Source organism: Cherax quadricarinatus, chromosome 67 (assembly GCF_038502225.1).
Source record: "Cherax quadricarinatus isolate ZL_2023a chromosome 67, ASM3850222v1, whole genome shotgun sequence".
Taxonomy (NCBI): Eukaryota; Metazoa; Arthropoda; class Malacostraca; order Decapoda; family Parastacidae; genus Cherax; species Cherax quadricarinatus.
In genome coordinates, this window is record NC_091358.1 from 23,437,315 (window position 1) to 23,456,717 (window position 19,403).

The 19,403-nt window shown below is 43.6% G+C and overlaps 1 protein-coding gene across 1 annotated transcript in view; it reads right to left on the bottom strand.

Moving 5' to 3' along the window:
• The window catches only part of LOC128699586 (glutarate-semialdehyde dehydrogenase-like), a gene marked incomplete at its 5' end in the record, with an annotated part of 55,014 nt that overhangs the window by 14,377 nt on the left and 21,234 nt on the right, over window positions 1–19,403 (bottom strand). The window contains 1 exon segment of the mRNA XM_053792310.2: window positions 9,794–9,963. Coding sequence (XP_053648285.2) covers window positions 9,794–9,963 — 170 coding nt within the window.

Genomic DNA, 19,403 nt, shown 5'->3' on the forward strand with positions numbered 1-19,403 from the left:
CTGGTACAGTGTTGTCTGGCAGTAGACTGGTACAGTGTTGTCTGGCAGTAGACTGGTACAGTGTTGTCTGGCAGTAGACTGGTACAGTGTTGTCTGGCAGTAGACTGGTACAGTGTTGCCTGGCAGTAGATTGGTACAGTGTTGTCTGGCAGTAGACTGGTACAGTGTTGTCTGGCAGTAGACTGGTACAGTGTTGCCTGGCAGTAGACTGGTACAGTGTTGCCTGGCAGTAGACTGGTACAGTGTTGCCTGGCAGTAGACTGGTACAGTGTTGCCTGGCAGTAGACTGGTACAGTGTTGCCTGGCAGTAGACTGGTACAGTGTTGTCTCGCAGTAGACTGGTACTTGCACTTTCTTGTTGACTTATTATTGTTTAAAGTTAATTTGGTGTGATGGATTCCCAGGCACAAATAACATAGGTAAGGAAGGGAGGAGTACAGTGTAGAAGTATAAAGTAAGTAGTGCTGTTTGAGACACACAAATTTCTTTCTCTCTGTGTGCATTCTTTGTGTATTTAGTTAAATTTTAAGGCTGCCCAAAAATGCTTTGCATAATAGGAGGTTTTCTATATGTCAATAATCACAACCATATAATATACAGTTCTCTACGTTATGGCCTCTGAGACCAATATAAAGACTGTTTGGTATTTTTTTTTTTTTATTATCACACTGGCCGATTCCCACCAAGGCAGGGTGGCCCAAAAAAGAAAAACTTTCACCATCATTCACTCCATCACTGTCTTGCCAGAAGGGTGCTTTACACTACAGTTTTTAAACTGCAACATTAACACCCCTCCCTCAGAGTGCAGGCACCGTACTTCCCATCTCCAGGACTCAAGTCCGGCCTGCCGGTTTCCCTGAATCCCTTCATAAATGTTACTTTGCTCACACTCCAACAGCACGTCAAGTATTAAAAACCATTTGTCTCCATTCACTCCTATCAAACACGCTAACGCATGCCTGCTGGAAGTCCAAGCCCCTCGCACACAAAACCTCCTTTACCCCCTCCCTCCAACCCTTCCTAGGCCGACCCCTACCCCGCCTTCCTTCCACTACAGACTGATACACTCTTGAAGTTATTCTGTTTCGCTCCATTCTCTCTACATGTCCGAACCACCTCAACAACCCTTCCTCAGCCCTCTGGACAACAGTTTTGGTAATCCCGCACCTCCTCCTAACTTCCAAACTACGAATTCTCTGCATTATATTCACACCACACATTGCCCTCAGACATGACATCTCCACTGCCTCCAGCCTTCTCCTCGCTGCAACATTCATCACCCATGCTTCACACCCATATAAGAGCGTTGGTAAAACTATACTCTCATACATTCCCCTCTTTGCCTCCAAGGACAAAGTTCTCTGTCTCCACAGACTCCTAAGTGCACCACTCACTCTTTTTCCCTCATCAATTCTATGATTTACCTCATCTTTCATAGACCCATCCGCTGACACGTCCACTCCCAAATATCTGAATACGTTCACCTCCTCCATACTCTCTCCCTCCAATCTGATATTCAATCTTTCATCACCTAATCTTTTTGTTATCCTCATAACCTTACTCTTTCCTGTATTCACCTTTAATTTTCTTCTATTGCACACCCTACCAAATTCATCCACCAATCTCTGCAGCTTCTCTTCAGAATCTCCCAAGAGCACAGTGTCATCAGCAAAGAGCAGCTGTGACAACTCCCACCCTGTGTGTGATTCTTTATCTTTTAACTCCACGCCTCTTGCCAAGACCCTCGCATTTACTTCTCTTACAACCCCATCTATAAATATATTAAACAACCACGGTGACATCACACATCCTTGTCTAAGGCCTACTTTTACTGGGAAAAAATTTCCCTCTTTTCTACATACTCTAACTTGAGCCTCACTATCCTCGTAAAAACTCTTCACTGCTTTCAGTAACCTACCTCCTACACCATACACTTGCAACATCTGCCACATTGCCCCCCTATCCACCCTGTCATACGCCTTTTCCAAATCCATAAATGCCACAAAGACCTCTTTAGCCTTATCTAAATACTGTTCACTTATATGTTTCACTGTAAACACCTGGTCCACACACCCCCTACCTTTCCTAAAGCCTCCTTGTTCATCTGCTATCCTATTCTCCGTCTTACTCTTAATTCTTTCAATTATAACTCTACCATACACTTTACCAGGTACACTCAACAGACTTATCCCCCTATAATTTTTGCACTCTCTTTTATCCCCTTTGCCTTTATACAAAGGAACTATGCATGCTCTCTGCCAATCCCTAGGTACCTTACCCTCTTCCATACATTTATTAAATAATTGCACCAACCACTCCAAAACTATATCCCCACCTAATTCACTAATTGTACAATTCACTAATTGTACACTACACAATAACATTGTACACTACACAATAACATTGTACACTACACAATAACATTGTACACTACACAATAACATAGTACACTACACAATAACATTGTACACTACACAATAACAGCACAAACTTTGCTGTCATTGTATTGTTCACAAAACATGTTTACAAAACATGTTTACACAAACAAACAATAAAAAATGTTGTTTATTACTATTATTCTATCATAAATATACTCATATAGTCACTGGACAGGTTTCTATAACTACAAGAAGTTGTGAAAGCTTGTAGTAGTGTGCGGGTGGACGTGTAAATATGGTGAGTCACCAGTGTGTTGTGTGTCACAATGATGCATCATACCACCACTCACTAACCTCACTACTGAGTCACCAGTGTGTTTTGTGTCACAATGATGCATCATACCACCACTCACTAACCTCACTGCTGAGTCACCAGTGTGTTGTGTGTCACAATGATGCATCATACCACCACTCACTAACCTCACTGCTGAGTCACCAGTGTGTCTTGTGTCACAATGATGCATCATACCACCACTCACTAACCTCACTACTGAGTCACCAGTGTGTTGTGTGTCACAATGATGCATCATACCACCAACTCACTAACCTCACTGCTGAGTCACCAGTGTGTCTTGTGTCACAATGATGCATCATACCACCACTCACTAACCTCACTACCGAGTCACCGGCGTGTCTTGTGTCACAATGTTGCATCATACCACCACTCACTAACCTCACTGCTGAGTCACCAGTGTGTCTTGTGTCACAATGATGCATCATACCACCACTCACTAACCTCACTGCTGAGTCACCGGTGTGTCGTGTGTCACAATGATGCATCATACCACCACTCACTAACCTCACTGCTGAGTCACCAATGTGTCGTGTGTCACAATGATGCATCATACCACCAATCACTAACCTCACTGCCGAGTCACCAGTGTGTCTTGTGTCACAATGATGCATCATACCACCACTCACTAACCTCACTGCTGAGTCACCAGTGTGTCGTGTGTCACAATGATGCATCATACAATTACTCATTAACCTCACTGCCTTCCACAACACATCCCTTCCTCCCCACACACCTACCTACCTTCCTTCCTTCATTCCATCCTCTCATCTCTTCCTACATACCTTCTCTCCCTCCTTCCTTTCCTCCCTCCTTCATTCCTTCCCTCCTTCCTTCCTTCTTTTTCTCCCTCCTTCCTTCCTTTTCTCCCTCCTTCCTTCCTTTCCCTCCCTCCTTCCTTCCCTCCCTCCTTCTCTCCTTCCTTCCCTCCCTCCTTCCTTCCCTCCCTCCTTCCTTCCTTCCCTCCCTCCCTCCTTCCTTCCCTCCCTCCCTCCTTCCTTCCCTCCCTCCTTTTTTCCCTCCCTCCTTTCTTTCCCTCTTTCCTTCCCCTTCCCCCCCCTCCTCCTTCCTTCCATCCCTTCCTTTCTTCCCTCCCCCCTTCCTTCCCTACTTCCTTCCCCCCTCCTTTCCTTCCTTCCTTCTTTCTTCCCTCCCCCCTTCCTTCCCTCCCTCCTTTCTTCTCTCTTTCCCTCCTTCTGTCCCTCCTTTCTTCCCTCCTTCCTTCCCTCCCTCCTTCCTTCCTTCCTTCCCTCCCTCCTTTCTTCCCTCCTTCCTTCAAGTAACTTTTCTGTTTACAATAATGTTTTATCACTGATTACATCATTGCTTAGTTAATCTTAAGTTAATTTTAAGCCTGCTCGTAATGCTATGCATACAAGTGGCTTTGGCATGCTGCTCTTACCTGTAATTTTTTGTACCTCTGTATGTATGTTCAAATTATTAAATAAATAAGAAAAAAAAATATTGAATGTATATTCACTCGCTGTCTGCTACACAATAACCGCACAAACAGTTATTATATTGTTTACAAAACATGTTTACACAAACCAACAATAAAAAATGTTGTTTATTACTATTTTTCTATCACATATATACACATATAAAGTCACTGGACACTTCCCAGAACTGCTACAGCTTCTGTAAAGCTCGTAGTTGTTGTGTGGAGGTGGACTTGTAAATATGCTAAGTCACCAGCCTGATTAGTGTCACAATGGCAAATAACACCACCACTCACCATCCTCACTGCCTGTCAACACCACCACTCACCATCCTCACTGCCTGTCAACACCACCACTCACCATCCTCACTGCCTGTCAACACCACCACTCACCATCCTCACTGCCTGTCAACACCACCACTCACCATCCTCACTGCCTGTCAACACCACCACTCACCATCCTCACTGCCTGTCAACACCACCACTCACCATCCTCACTGCCTGTCAACACCACCACTCACCATCCTCACTGCCTGTCAACACCACCACTCACCATCCTCACTGCCTGTCAACACCACCACTCACCATCCTCACTGCCTGTCAACACCACCACTCACCACCCTCACTGCCTGTCAACACCACCACTCACCATCCTCACTGCCTGTCAACACCACCACTCACCATCCTCACTGCCTGTCAACACCACCACTCACCATCCTCACTGCCTGTCAACACCACCACTCACCACCCTCACTGCCTGTCAACACCATCACTCACCACCCTCACTGCCTGTCAACACCATCACTCACCACCCTCACTGCCTGTCAACACCATCACTCACCACCCTCACTGCCTGTCAACACCATCACTCACCACCCTCACTGCCTGTCAACACCATCACTCACCACCCTCACTGCCTGTCAACACCACCCTCACTGCCTGTCAACACCACCCTCACTGCCTGTCAACACCATCACTCACCACCCTCACTGCCTGTCAACACCACCACTCACCACCCTCACTGCCTGTCAACACCATCACTCACCACCCTCACTGCCTGTCAACACCATCACTCACCACCCTCACTGCCTGTCAACACCATCACTCACCACCCTCACTGCCTGTCAACACCATCACTCACCACCCTCACTGCCTGTCAACACCATCACTCACCACCCTCACTGCCTGTCAACACCACCAGTCACCACCCTCACTGCCTGTCAACACCACCAGTCACCACCCTCACTGCCTGTCAACACCACCAGTCACCACCCTCACTGCCTGTCAACACCACCAGTCACCACCCTCACTGCCTGTCAACACCACCAGTCACCACCCTCACTGCCTGTCAACACCACCAGTCACCACCCTCACTGCCTGTCAACACCATCACTCACCACCCTCACTGCCTGTCAACACCATCACTCACCACCCTCACTGCCTGTCAACACCATCACTCACCACCCTCACTGCCTGTCAACACCATCACTCACCACCCTCACTGCCTGTCAACACCCATCCTTTCCTTCCCACCCCACCAACCCACATGGAAATAAGTCACTGTCTGAATTTTTTGAGTTATCCTAGGTTGATGGTCTTCTTCCCTCCTTCCTTCCTTCCTCTTATCTCTTCCTTCTTTTCTCCCTTTCTTCTACCTTCCTTCAGGTTGCTTTCCTGGGCATTGCTGTCAGTCACAAACTCCTCAAAACCATGAAATTCATCTTCACTGACACTTTCATCTGTGTTTGAACTGTCACTTGGGAACAAAAGAGCCCCAATTAGCTGAGGAGTGAGGAGTTTCTTACCGCTAGACATGGTGAACAAGGTGTAATAAAATAGCTTTCCCACAATGCACCACTGGGTCCCCAATTTTTTTATACCACACACACACTGACCATGGAGACCCATTCTCTCACATCCAGGACTACCAGCCTTTTCCTGCTTGATTTGAGGACGCGAGAATTTATGTGTACTAGTACGGCACCAACCCTGGTGCATAAGCCATACTAGTACGGCACCAACCCTGAAAGGGTTAATAATACAGTGGACCCCCGAATTTCGTGATTAATCCGTTCAAGAGAGCCTGCCGAAAGTCAAAATTCACGAAACTCGAAACCATTTTCCCCATAAGAAATAATGGAAATAAAATTAATCCGTTCCAAACACCCAAAAATATTAAATTTTTTTTTTTTTCAAATTAAATAAAGATTTACATAATGAAAACAATCAGAAATCAAGTACATGCATTTAAAAAAATAATAACAACATTACACTTACCTTTACTGAAGACTTCTGTGTGGATGAAAGATGGGAGGAGGGGATAGGAGGAAGGTGTACACTATTTTTTGGAAGGAGAATCTCCTTCCTTCTGGTGTTTCTTTAAGATTTGTCTTAAGTGGGACACAACACTGTCATTGTACATGTTGCCAATATGGCCTGCAACAGCTTTGTTAGGGTGAAGATCATCCATAAATGTTTGCACTTCAGCCCACTTTGCACAAATGTCCTTAATCTTTGAAGAAGGCACCTTCCTCCATCTCTCTTCCTCCTCCTCTCCAGCAGTTTCCTGAGCTGTGATCTGTTGCTGTTGCAGATGAAGCTCTTGCAGCTCTTCAGTGGTTAGCTCTTCCCTGTGGTCCTCCACCAACTCTTCCACATCCTCACCACTCACCTCCAACCCCAGAGACATCCCCAATGCCACAATAGTTTCCACAACTGGCATAGGCTCCTTAGGGTCAGCCACAAACCCTTCAAAATCCCTCTCTTCTACACAATCTGGCCACAATTTTCTCCAAGCAGAGTTCAAAGTCCTGGAAGTCACTCCCTCCCAAGACTTACCTATAAGGTTTATGCAATGGAGGATATTAAAGTGATCTTTCCAGAACTCTCTTAGGGTCAATTCAGTGTCTGAGGTCACTTCAAAGCACTTTTGAAACACTGCTTTTGGGTAGAGTTTTTTTAAGTTTGAAATGACCTGCTGGTCCATGGACTGGAGGAGAGGAGTTATATTAGGGGGCAAGAACTTCACCGTGATGAAACTAAACTCCTCCACTATTTGCTCTTCCAAGTCTGGAGGATGAGCAGGAGCACTGCCCATTACCAGGAGGCACTTGAGTGACAGTTTATTTTCCAGGAGGTATTTCTTCACACTGGGGCCAAACACTTCATTAAACCAGTCTAGGAAAATATCCCTTGTGACCCATGCCTTACTGTTAGCCTTCCACATCACACACAAATTACTCTTAGCGACACTGTATTTCTTGAACACTCTGGAATTTTCAGTGTGATACACCAGTAAAGGTTTCACTTTAAAATCCCCACTTGCTTACTACAAAACATGAGAGTAAGCCTATCCTTCATAGGCTTGTGTCCTGGGAGTGGCACTTCCTCCTGTGTGATGTAGGTCCTCTTTGGCATTTTCTTCCAGAAGAGGCCTGTTTCGTCACAATTAAACACCTGCTGGGGTTTGAATTCTCCAGTGTCTGCGCACTCCTTAAACTCCTGTACAAACTTCTCAGCTGCAATTTTGTCAGAACTGGCAGCCTCACCATGCCTTATCACACTGTGAATGCCACTATGCTTCTTAAATCTCTCAAATCAACCTTTGCTGGCCTTAAAATCACAAGCATCACCACTTGTTGCAGGTATTTTCTTTACGAGATCATCATGCAACTGCCTTGCCTTTTCACATATTATCGACAGCGTAACACTATCTCCTGCTAACTGTTTTTCGGTAATCCACACCAACAATAACCTCTCCACTTCTTCAAGGATTTGTGATCTTTTTGTCAGCATATCCACCCCTTTTGCAACAACAGCATACTTTATTTCCTTTCCTTTCGCCACGATCGAAGTGATGGTTGAATGGGGTTTGCCATACATCCTGGCAAGCTCTGTAACACGCACTCCACTCATATTTTTCAATGATTTCCTTCTTGAATTCGATCATGTTCCTCACTTTCTTTACCAAAGGGCTTGCACTAGCTTTCCTTGGGCCCATGGTGACTTATTTAGCAGTTGTAATCACAAAAAACAATGGATTATTACGTATGAACCCGCGGGGTGATGGTCACGTGTTGGTAAACAATGGCACACTGAGCGTGAATGGCGTGGGAGACTGGCTTTGTGTGCGCGGTGAGGGGCGGACGGGCACCGGATGGTCGCCGAAACACGAGTTAATCACGAAACTTGAGGCCAAATTTTGCCCAAAAAAACTCGCCAAAGGTTGAATTTCATGAAAGTCGAGGCTGCCGAAACTCGAGGGTCCACTGTAATTCATTATTTTTTTTTATTAACAAATCAGCCGTTTCCCACCAAGGCAGGGTGGCCTGAAAAAGAAAATCTTTCATCACTCACTCACTCCATCACTGTCTTACCAGAGGCATGCTTATACTACAGTTATAAAACTGCAACATTAACACCCCTCCTTCAGAGTGCCAGAACTGTACTTCCCATCTCCAGGACTCAAGTCCGGCCTGCCGATTTCCCTGAATCCCTTCATAAGTGTTACCATGCTTACACTCCAACAGCACGTCAAGTTCTAAAAAACATTTGTCTCCATTCGCTCCTAACACACTCATGCATGCTTGCTGGAAGTCCAAGCCCCTTGGACAAAAAAACCTCCTTTACCCCCTCCCTCCAATCTTTCCTAAGCCGGTCCCTACCCTGCCTTCCCCCCACCACAGATTTATACACTCTCGAAGTCATTCTATTTCATTCCATCCTCTCTACATGTCCAAACCATCTCAATAACCCCTCCTCAGCCCTCTGGATAATAGTTTTGGTAATGCCACACCTCTTCCTAATCTCCAAACTACGAATTCTCTGAATTATATTTACACCACACATTGCCCTCAGACATAACATCTCCACTGCCTCCAGTCTTCTCCTTGTTGCAACATTCACAACTCATGCCTCACACCCATACAAGAGCATTGGTATAACTATAGTCTCACACATTCCCCTCTTTGCTTTCATGGATAAAGTTCTTTGTCTCCACAGGCTCCTCAGTGCACCAGTAACCTTTTTCCCCTCATTAATTCTATGATTCACCTCATCCTTCATAGACCTATCTGCTGGCACATCCACTCCCAAATATCTGAACACATTCGCTTCCTCCATCCTCTCTCCCTCCAATCTGATATCCAATCTTCCGTTACCTAATTTTTTTGTTATCCTCATCACCTTACTCTTTCCTATATTCACTTTTAATTTTCTTCTTTTACATACCCTAACAAACTCATCAACCAACCTCTGCAACTTCTCTTCAGAATCTCCCAAAAGCACAGTGTCATCAGCAAAGAGCAACTATGACATCTCCCACTTTGTGTTAGATTCTTTATCTTTTAATTCCACACCTCTTGCCAACACTCGACCATTCACTTCTCTTACAACTCCATCTGTAAATATATTGAACAACCACGGTGACATCACACATCCTTGTCTAAGGCCTACTTTTACTGGGAAATAATCTCCCTCTCGCCTATATACTCTAACCTAGGCCTCACAATCTATTATTTCAGCGTGATACAATGTTTGTACAGATATGTGTGACATTTAGCTGTGCATGCAGAAATCCTGTAGCTATGCAGAGCATCTTAGGCAAAAAATTCTTATTTTAGTGACCTCCTGAGAGCAATAACTGGGCCAAAGATCTCCTGCTGGAAGCAAGGCATGTCTTCCTTCACGTCGACCAGGATGGTGGGCTGGAAGAACAAGCCGCCCAGACTGTGTCGCTTCCCACCCAGCACCACCCTCGCACCGGCTGCTACTGATGCCTCCACGATCCTCTCCACCTGTAACATTGACTCTAGTTATCTCCTAGATAAAACAACTTTATACCAGAACCTACTCAATATACAGGACCTTCAAAGAGGGATTACTGTATACAGAGTAACTTTATAAGATGAGTGGCTGTTATACAGAAGAACTGATTGTACAACCTGTTGCAACCCCTGAATGGGTCACAATGTATATGATGTATATTATGTATATGTATATAATGTATGTTACTTTTTCATATAATTTTATATTGCTTATACAGTGGACCCCCGCATAGCGGACGCCTTGCATAGCGGACAATCCGCATAGCGGACGCTTTGTTCGCTAAAATTTTGCCCCGCATAGTGGACAAAAACCCGCTCAGCGGCCTTCGTCCGAGACGCGTCCAATGTGCGCCCTCAGCCAGCCTCACATGTGCCGCCTGTGCCATTGTTTACCAGCCAGCCTCCGCGGTAACATTCAAGCATACACTCGGAATATTTCGTATTATTACAGTGTTTTCGGTCCTGTTTCTGGAAAATAAGTGACCATGGGCCCCAAGAAAGCTTCTAGTTCCAACCCTACAGCAATAAGGGTTAGGATTCCTATTGAAATAAAGAAAGAGATCATTGATAAGTATGAAAGTGGAGTACATATCACCGACCTGGTCAGGTTGTACAAGAAACCAAAATCAACCATCTCTTCTATTGTGGGCAAGAAAACGGCAATCAAGGAAGCTGTTGTTGCCAAAGGTTTAACTGTGTTTTCGAAACAAAGATCGCAAGTGATGGAAGATGTTGAGAGACTCTTATTGGTGTGGATAAATGAAAAACAGCTAGCAGGAGATAGCGTCTCTCAAGCGATCATATGTGAAAAGGCTAGGAAGTTGCATGACGATTTAATTAAAAAAATGCCTGCAACTAGTGATGATGTGAGTGAATTTAAGGCCAGCAAAGGTTGGTTTGAGAGATTTAAGAAGCGTAGTGGCATCCATAGTGTGATACGGCATGGTGAGGCTGCCAGTTCGGACCACAAAGCGGCTGAAAAATATGTGCATGAATTCAAGGAGTACATAGAAACTGAAGGACTGAAACCTGAACAAGTGTTTAATTGTGATGAAACAGGCCTGTTCTGGAAGAAAATGCCAAGCAGGACCTACATTACTCAGGAGGAAAAGGCACTCCCAGGACATAGGCTTACTTTGCTGATGTGTGCCAATGCTAGTGGTGATTGCAAAGTTAAGCCTTTATTACTGTATCACTCTGAAACTCCCAGAGCGTTCAGGCAAAAGAATGTCCTCAAGGATAATTTGTGTGTGCTGTGGAGGGCAAACAGTAAGGCATGGGTCACTAGGGAATTTTTCTATAACCGGTTACACCATGCATTTGCCCCCAATGTGAAAGATTACCTAACTGAAAAGAAATTAGACTTTAAGTGCCTCCTGGTGTTAGACAATGCCCCTGGTCATCCTACAGACATGGCAGAGCGACTTTATGGGGACATGAGCTTCATTAAGGTGAAGTTTTTGCCTCCTAATACCACTCCTCTCCTGCAGCCCATGGACCAGCAGGTCATTTCCAACTTCAAGAAACTGTACACAAAAGCTCTGTTTCAAAAGTGCTTTGAAGTGACCACAGACACTCGATTGACTCTAAAAGAGTTTTGGAAGGATCACTTTAATATCCTCAATTGTGTAAACCTTATAGGTAAGGCTTGGGAGGGAGTGACTAAGAGAACCTTGAACTCTGCTTGGAAGAAACTGTGGCCAGAATGTGTAGACAAAAGGGATTTTGAAGGGTTTGAGGCTAACCCTGAGAGGAGTATACCAGTTGAGGAATCAATTGTGGAATTGGGGAAGTCCTTGGGGTTGGAGGTTAGTGGGGAGGATGTGGAAGAGTTGGTGGAGGAGGACAATGAAGAACTAACCACTGATGAGCTGATAGATCAACTTCAAGAGCAAGAGGCCAGACCTGGGGAAACTGGTTCAAAGGAGGGGAGAGAGAAATTGAAGGAATTGCCTACTTCAAAGATTAAGGAAATGTGTGCAAAATGGCTTGAAGTGCAAACCTTTTTTGATGAAAATCACCCTCACACAGCTATTGCAACCCGTGCTGGTGACTGTTACAATGACACTGTTGTGAAACACTTTAGACAAATCATAAAGGAACGAGAGGTACAGGCCACTATGGACAGATATGTTGTGCGAAAGAAGTCCAGTGACTCTGAAGCTGGTCCTAGTGGCATTAAAAGAAGAAGGGAAGTAACCCCAGAAAAGGACTTGCTACCTCAAGTCCTAATGGAAGGGGATTCCCCTTCTAAACACTAACACTCTCTCTCCCCTCCTCCCATCCCATCAATCATCACCAGATCTTCAATAAAAGTAAGTGTCATGTAATTGTGCATGCCTTTTTCAGTTTGTGTGTACTAAAATTAACATTTTTTTGTGGTAAAAAAATTTTTTTTTCATACTTTTGGGTGTCTTGCACGGATTAATTTTATTTCCATTATTTCTTATGGGGAAAATTCATTCGCATAGCGAACATTTCGCATAACAGCCAGCCCTCTTGCACGGATTAAGGTCGCTATGCGGGGGTCCACTGTATTTGCAATAATAGCTAAATCGTAAATATATTGCTTTATATTATTATTTGACTTAGTTACTTTTGTTAGGTAGGATGTAACATATTATTATGTTCTCATAGTTTAAGTCTTGATTGTCTAACTACTGTAATTATCGCTTGTGGCTCGTTACTCTGCCGGCTTCTCTGTTGCTGAGCAGCAACTGTCCGCGGAGCTATCACGTGATCGAGGGGGGGTGATCTCACCTCGCCTGAAGTATTCAGTCTGGTCTAGACTCGCTGGTTGGTTGGACGTATTCCAGACAAGAAGTGCCTAAATCTCCCTTATTGGAAGATCGTCTGTCTTATTATTGTTGTTGGTTCTGGAGACTCTGTTCACAGAACATTGCATAGACTTAGTAATTTTCGACGTTGTACTGAGGTTGTCTCTCTCTCTTAGACACTCTGAGCAACTCAGGTACTGAGCTGTAGCTTCTGACCTAACTTGTACCGGTATCTGTGTACTGTCACAGTCAGGTATTTTCTTATGCTGAACTTAGATTCTGTAGTATGGGAGTTTTGTGACTTTTGTGGAGGATCTGCTGATGGTCCCTACTTAGTGTCGTTATTTTATCTCCTTGATCCTGATTCTGTGTCGCAGTTGCTTGTTATATTGCTATTGGGCTTAGCATTCTTTTTATTGTTCAAGCAGACTGTTCTGATTGCCAGTTGGTCAAGAAGTTAGTTTATGAGAGGACTTTGTCAGTCACTTGTTTAAGTCTAGTTGAGTCTTGAGACAGCGAACTACTTAGAGCACTTACACACATACACACACTTATTTGTATTATTAAATATTAATGTACCAGACGGTACTTAAGACTTATAAATGTGTAGAGCTTTCATCACAATACTACTGTACACGAGAGAAGTGATTATTATTAATTTGTTTGAATTGATTAATTTAATTTGATGATATACACAAATAACCCGCACATAAAAGAGAGAAGCTTACGGCGACGTTTCGGTCCGACTTGGACCATTGAGTGTGACTTTGTCAATGGTCCATGTTGGACCGAAACGTCGTCGTAAGCTTCTCTCTTTTATGTGCGGGTTATTTGTGTATCGTTCCAGTCACGGTATTGTGCCTTTTTGTTATTTATTTGATGATATACCTCTCTAGACGATACTTAATAAATTTATTAAATTTTAATTTCTCTAGTTAGTAGCCTACCAGTTATAATCCTGAAGCACTATTAATTCTTACTAAATTTTAATGGATAATTGGACAAGGATACTGACTAACTGTCACGAAAACCCAGTAACAGGCTGGATGCTAGAAGGGCAGTCCTTTCTAGTATTCACTGGAGATCTCTAAGCTTTTTAGAAATCGTGTTTTTTGTAACACAGCCTCTCCTCACTTAGCGATGTACTTGTTTACCGACGACTCGGGCTTACGACTGGCTCTCTGACCAGTTTTTATACCTAAATAATGTATATTAGAGCTGATTTTCTCCATTCTGCTTATTACAATACACATTATACTACTGTATAAACATTTAAAAATATACTAGAAATGTTATAAATGGTGCAGAGGTGATATTAACCCTTTGACTGTTTACGCCATATATATACATCTTACGCGCCACTTTCTGACGTATTTATGGGCATAAATTCTAGCGGCTTCAAATAAAGCAGGAGAAAGCTGGTAGGCCCACATGTGAGAGAATGGGTCTCCATGGTCAGTGTGCACCATATAAAAAAAATCGGGGAGCCTGTGGTGCACAGTGGGAATGCCATTTCAGTTGTCCTTTATCAGCATGCTTAGCGTTACAAAATATGTGACTCCCCAGCAAATCTGGGACTCTTCTCTTCCCAAGTGATGCTCTAACACAGATGGAAGTGTCAGAGAAGATCAATTTCATGATTTCGAGGAGTTTGAGACCAAAAGCAATGAAGGAGAAGGAAGAAGAGGAAGAGGAGGGGGAGGAAGAGGGGGAGGAAGAGGAGGAGGAGCAGGAGGAGGAGGAGGAGGAGAAGGAAGAGGAGAAAAGGAAGAGGAAGAAGAGGAAGAAGAGGAAGAGGAGGAAGAGGAAGAGGAGGCAGAGGAGGAGGAAGAAGAAGAAGAATGTGTGGGAAAAGTTCAATAGATAGGAGTAGCGATATAGTAACAATAGTTTCATTGCCGGCTACTTGTTAAGGTAGGGTAAGTCCAGCTCCCGCTATTCCCCCTCCCCGAAAGTGATAGTTTGCTTGCCGGCTACTTGTTAAGGTAAGGTAAGTCTAGCTCCCGCTATTCCTGCCTTTCCCCCCCCCCCACCCCGAAAGTGATAGTTTGATTGCCGGCTGCTTGTTAAGGTAGGGTCAGTCTAGCTCCCGCTATCCCTTCCCCTCCTTCTCCCCCCCCCCGAAAGGTGACGTGTGGGGCTCCGGTCCAAACAGTAATCACTAGACTCACAGCTCCCAGCACTACTGTAAGTACATGCCTGCCTTGTATTCTAGTGGATTTATTGGTTGAAAGCTTCACTTTTGACCAATAATAAACTTAGTCCTTTCAGTCTTGCTCTAAGTTGACTGCTGTAATAATCACCACGTCTTTTAGGTATTGTACTTATCATGGAGAGTGATTTCTTAAGCAGTGGGTAACCTGTCTATCTTTCCAGCTTGGATGACAGAGAGGGTCACCTGCCAATCAACGAGTAGAATTGAAGGAGACGGACTAACGTTCTGAGATGTCCCAAATTTTGATCCACTTACCTGTTTGTGTATGCAAGTAGCAGGATATAACCCCTCATCATTGCAGTGGAGAAAACCTGCTTTCCTGTCATCTGGAAGGATTATTGAAAGCTAGAAAATCTGTGAAGAACGAGCCGGTGGGTTGTCATCAACACCTGCGACCCCCCCCCCCCATCATCAGCAACGGCTACAATTTCAACAACACGCAGTGTCACCAACACCAGATACCCATGTTTTATATACATTTATATTAGCGTTGAATTCAGTTATCATTTATATTTTTCATTTTTCATTTTCTTTAAGGTAGGATCAATATTTCATATTTAAGTGTTTTATATCTTATATTTTCTAAATAATAAAGTGTTTGTGTTTGTCAGTTTTTGTTCTTTTTCTATTCATTAATTTTCCTGAGGAGGAGCCAGCTTTGGTAATACTGTCTGAAGTTGTTACAGAGCTGAGTAAGCCTTCACAAGTGGCGACCTTGCCAGGATCAGCTCTACTGAATCAAGATTCGATTCCATCTCGAATCTACCATTGGAACTTCAACGCCGCATACCACAGACGGTTACCACCAGCCATGAGTAATCATTCTCTATGGTAGGACTACAGTACAGGCATTTAAAAGATTTGGTGATTGTTATAGTCTCAATTTATTGTAAGTCAAGTCAGGCAGGATATAATATTTAATTCTGCCACCTTTTTGTTCAAGCTTGAAACACTTTGGAGGATTAGACTCTAGGGACCCGAGATTTTCCAGTGACAATTTGTTTCATTGAGCTCTTTATTATATCAAGGGAACTGTCGTAGGACACTCTTGATTTGTTGGTGAGAAGATTGGATGGTCAAGGGACACCATTCTACTTACTGTTTGCTCGGAGCCAGAACAGAACCCTTCGTTTTCATTAATACATATTGTTTAATTGAAGTAGGGATCAAGCCCTCTGATTTACAGTGGACCCCCGCATACCGTTGGCATCACATACCGTTTATTCCGCATACCGCTCACTTTAATCGCAAAAATTTTGCCTCGCATACCGCTCAAAAACCCACTCACCGCTGTTCGTCCAAGACGCGTCCAATGTGCGCCTTAGCCAGCCTCACATGTTCCGCAGGTGGCATTGTTTACCAGCCAGCCTCCACGGTAGCATCCAAGCATACAATCGTAACATTTCGTATTATTACAGTGTTTTTGGTGATTTTATCTGCAAAATAAGTGACCATGGGCCTCAAGAAAGCTTCTAGTGCCAACCCTACAGCAATAAGGGTGAGAATTACTATAGAGATGAAGAAAAAGATCATTGATAAGTATGAAAGTGGAGTGCGTGTCTCCGAGCTGGCCAGGTTGTATAATAAACCCCAATCAACCATCGCTACTATTGATGGTACAGCTGCTGCTGCTGCACTGTCAGCTGCTGCTGCTGCTGTAGCATCGTCTGCTGCTGCTGTAGCATCGTCTGCTGCTGCTGTAGCACTGTCAGCTGCTGCTGCTGTAGCATCGTCTGATGCTGCTGTAGCATCGTCTGCTGCTGCTGTAGCATCGTCTGCTGCTGCTGCTGCTGTAGCATCATCTGCTGCTGCTGTAGCATCGTCTGCTGCTGCTGTAGCACTGTTGTTGGTGTGGCTTATTGAGAATATACCAAGAAACAATTAACCCCAGAGGATTTGCCACCCAGGATAACCCAAAAAAGTCAGTGTCATCGAAGACTGTCTAACTTATTTCCATTGGGGTCCTTAATCTTGTCTCCCAGGATGCAACCCACACCAGTCGACTAACACCCAGGTGAACAGGGAAAAATGCCTGGAACTAGTGCTCATATTGGTGAATTTAAAGCCAGCAAAGGTTGGTTTGAGAGATTTAAGAATCGTAGTGACATACACAGTGTGATAAGGCCTGTTCTGGAAGAAAATGCCAAACAGGACCTACAGTACTCAGGAGGAAAAGGCACTCCCAGGACACAGTGTCTCATCAGTCATTGCTGCATCTTCAATAAAGGTAAGTGTCATTTATTCTTCATTTAGTAGACTAGTACATGCACAATATATACTGTGCATGTACTACTCCACTATTGTGCATGTATCCTTCTCTTTGTGTGTAGGAAAATGTATATTTCATGTGGTAAAAATTTTTTTTTCATACTTTTGGGTGTCTTGCACGGATTAATTTGATTTCCATTATTTCTTATGGGGAAAATTCATTCGCATACCGATTATTTCGCATACCAATGAGCCCTCTTGCACGGATTAAAATCGGTATGCGGGGGTCCACTGTATTTACAGTTTGAGCGGAGCAGGAATTGAACCCTCCGTTTTTTTTAATACCCGTTTCATTTTCCCTTGGTAGTTTAAGTTATTCTTTCAAATATGGAGGAATACCAGTTTTGGATGAACGCTGGAAGTAAGTTAGGAATAACAGGGAAAAATTTAGAATCTTTCATTAGTGCTAAAATCCAGGAAAGAATTGAAAAGGAGAGAGAGAGAATTGAAAGAGAAGAGGAAAAGGAGAGATTGAGAATGGAAAGAGAAGACAAAAAAGAGCGTGATAGACTTGATCGTGAGGAAAAAGCTAGAGAACGTGAGGAAAGAGCTAAAGTACGTGAGGAACAAGTTAAATTAAGGGAACTTGAGGAAAGAGCAAAGGATAGAGAATATGAGTTAAGGGAGAGAGAAAAGGATCGCGAGCTCTAACAAGCTCGCCTTGAATTAGAGAATAAAAAGTTAACTTTCTCACAACAGCAATTAGATGAAGGAGTAATGGAACAACGTGCAGCTAGTGCACATATTCCAACACCTAATTTACCTCCCTTCACAGAGGGTGAAGACATAACTTCATACATTATCAGGTTTGAAAATACCGCTACCCTCTGTGAATGGCCTGCTGACACCTGGGCTACCAGGTTAGGAATGTTATTTTCTGGTACAGCCTTGAATATCTATGCAACTTTGTCGCACGATATCATATGTAATTATAACCTACTAAAGAAGGCAATCCTTAAAGCATATCAAAAAACCACTAATTCTTACAGGAAAGATTTCAGGTATGCCACCTTACAGCCTGGCCAGAACTTTCAACAGTTACAGGTAACACTCTTTCGTTTGTTCGACTTTTGGATAGAGAGTTCAGGAATTGATCACAGTTATGAATCTCTTAGAGACTTCATGGTTGCTGACCAGTTCCTGACAGCTCTTCCTCACCAGATACAAACATTCACTAGAGAATGTAACCTGATTAAAGCTGAGGAAGTTGCTGAGGCTGCTGACCTGTATGCTGAGGCTCACAATTCCTATAAAGTCCTAAAGGGATCGAACCCTAAGGGCAAGGGTTCATCAGACCTTAAGAAATCAAAGCCTCTAGTGGAAAGTAAAGTGACTTCTTTTATTCCTGTTTGTCATTTGTGTGGTGTTAAGGGACATAAACGTCCAGATTGTCCTTCTAAGAAGGTCCAAAAAGTTGGAAGACGTTTTAAAGACTGTAATGACCAAGCACCCTTCTGTTCAGGAACAGTTAATGGACTTAATGTATCTACCATTTTACGAGACACTGGATGCACATGTATAGTCATTTCTGATAAGCTGTTCCCTAATCTTAAAGAAACTCATTCCTCAGCTATACTTTCAGACTACTTGGGCCATACAGACACTTTTCCTACCATCCGTTGTTACATTAGGTCTAAATGGTTCACCGGTTGGTCTGAAGCCGTACTAGCTCCCATCACTTCTTGCTCCGTACTAATAGGTAATGTAAAAGGTGCCATTCTTCCTTCTGAGGTTGACCTTTCATCACCAAAGATGGACATAAGTGTTTCAGATCCTCTTCCTGTAGAGTCAGAGAAGCCCCTCGAAAGTTCAGATGAGACAATGTCTCGTGAGATTCATGTGGGATTAAAAACCAGTGATGCTACTCTCGAAAGCGAGGTAGTAGGATCACCGGTTCACTTGTTAGATGAAAGTGAAGATATCACCTCTGATACCATAAATGTCTTGACTAGGGCTCAGACCAAAGCCCAGGCTTCTCCTACTATCCATCCTTTGATTTTCCCTGACTTTAAGCATTTAGATATATCGAAGGACTCCTTTGTCAATTTACAACGTAATTGCCCTTCTCTTCAGAATTGCCATAATGCCGCTAAACAAAATCAAGTTATCCAAAGGAAAAACTTTTCATATAAATTTGAATATATAAAAGG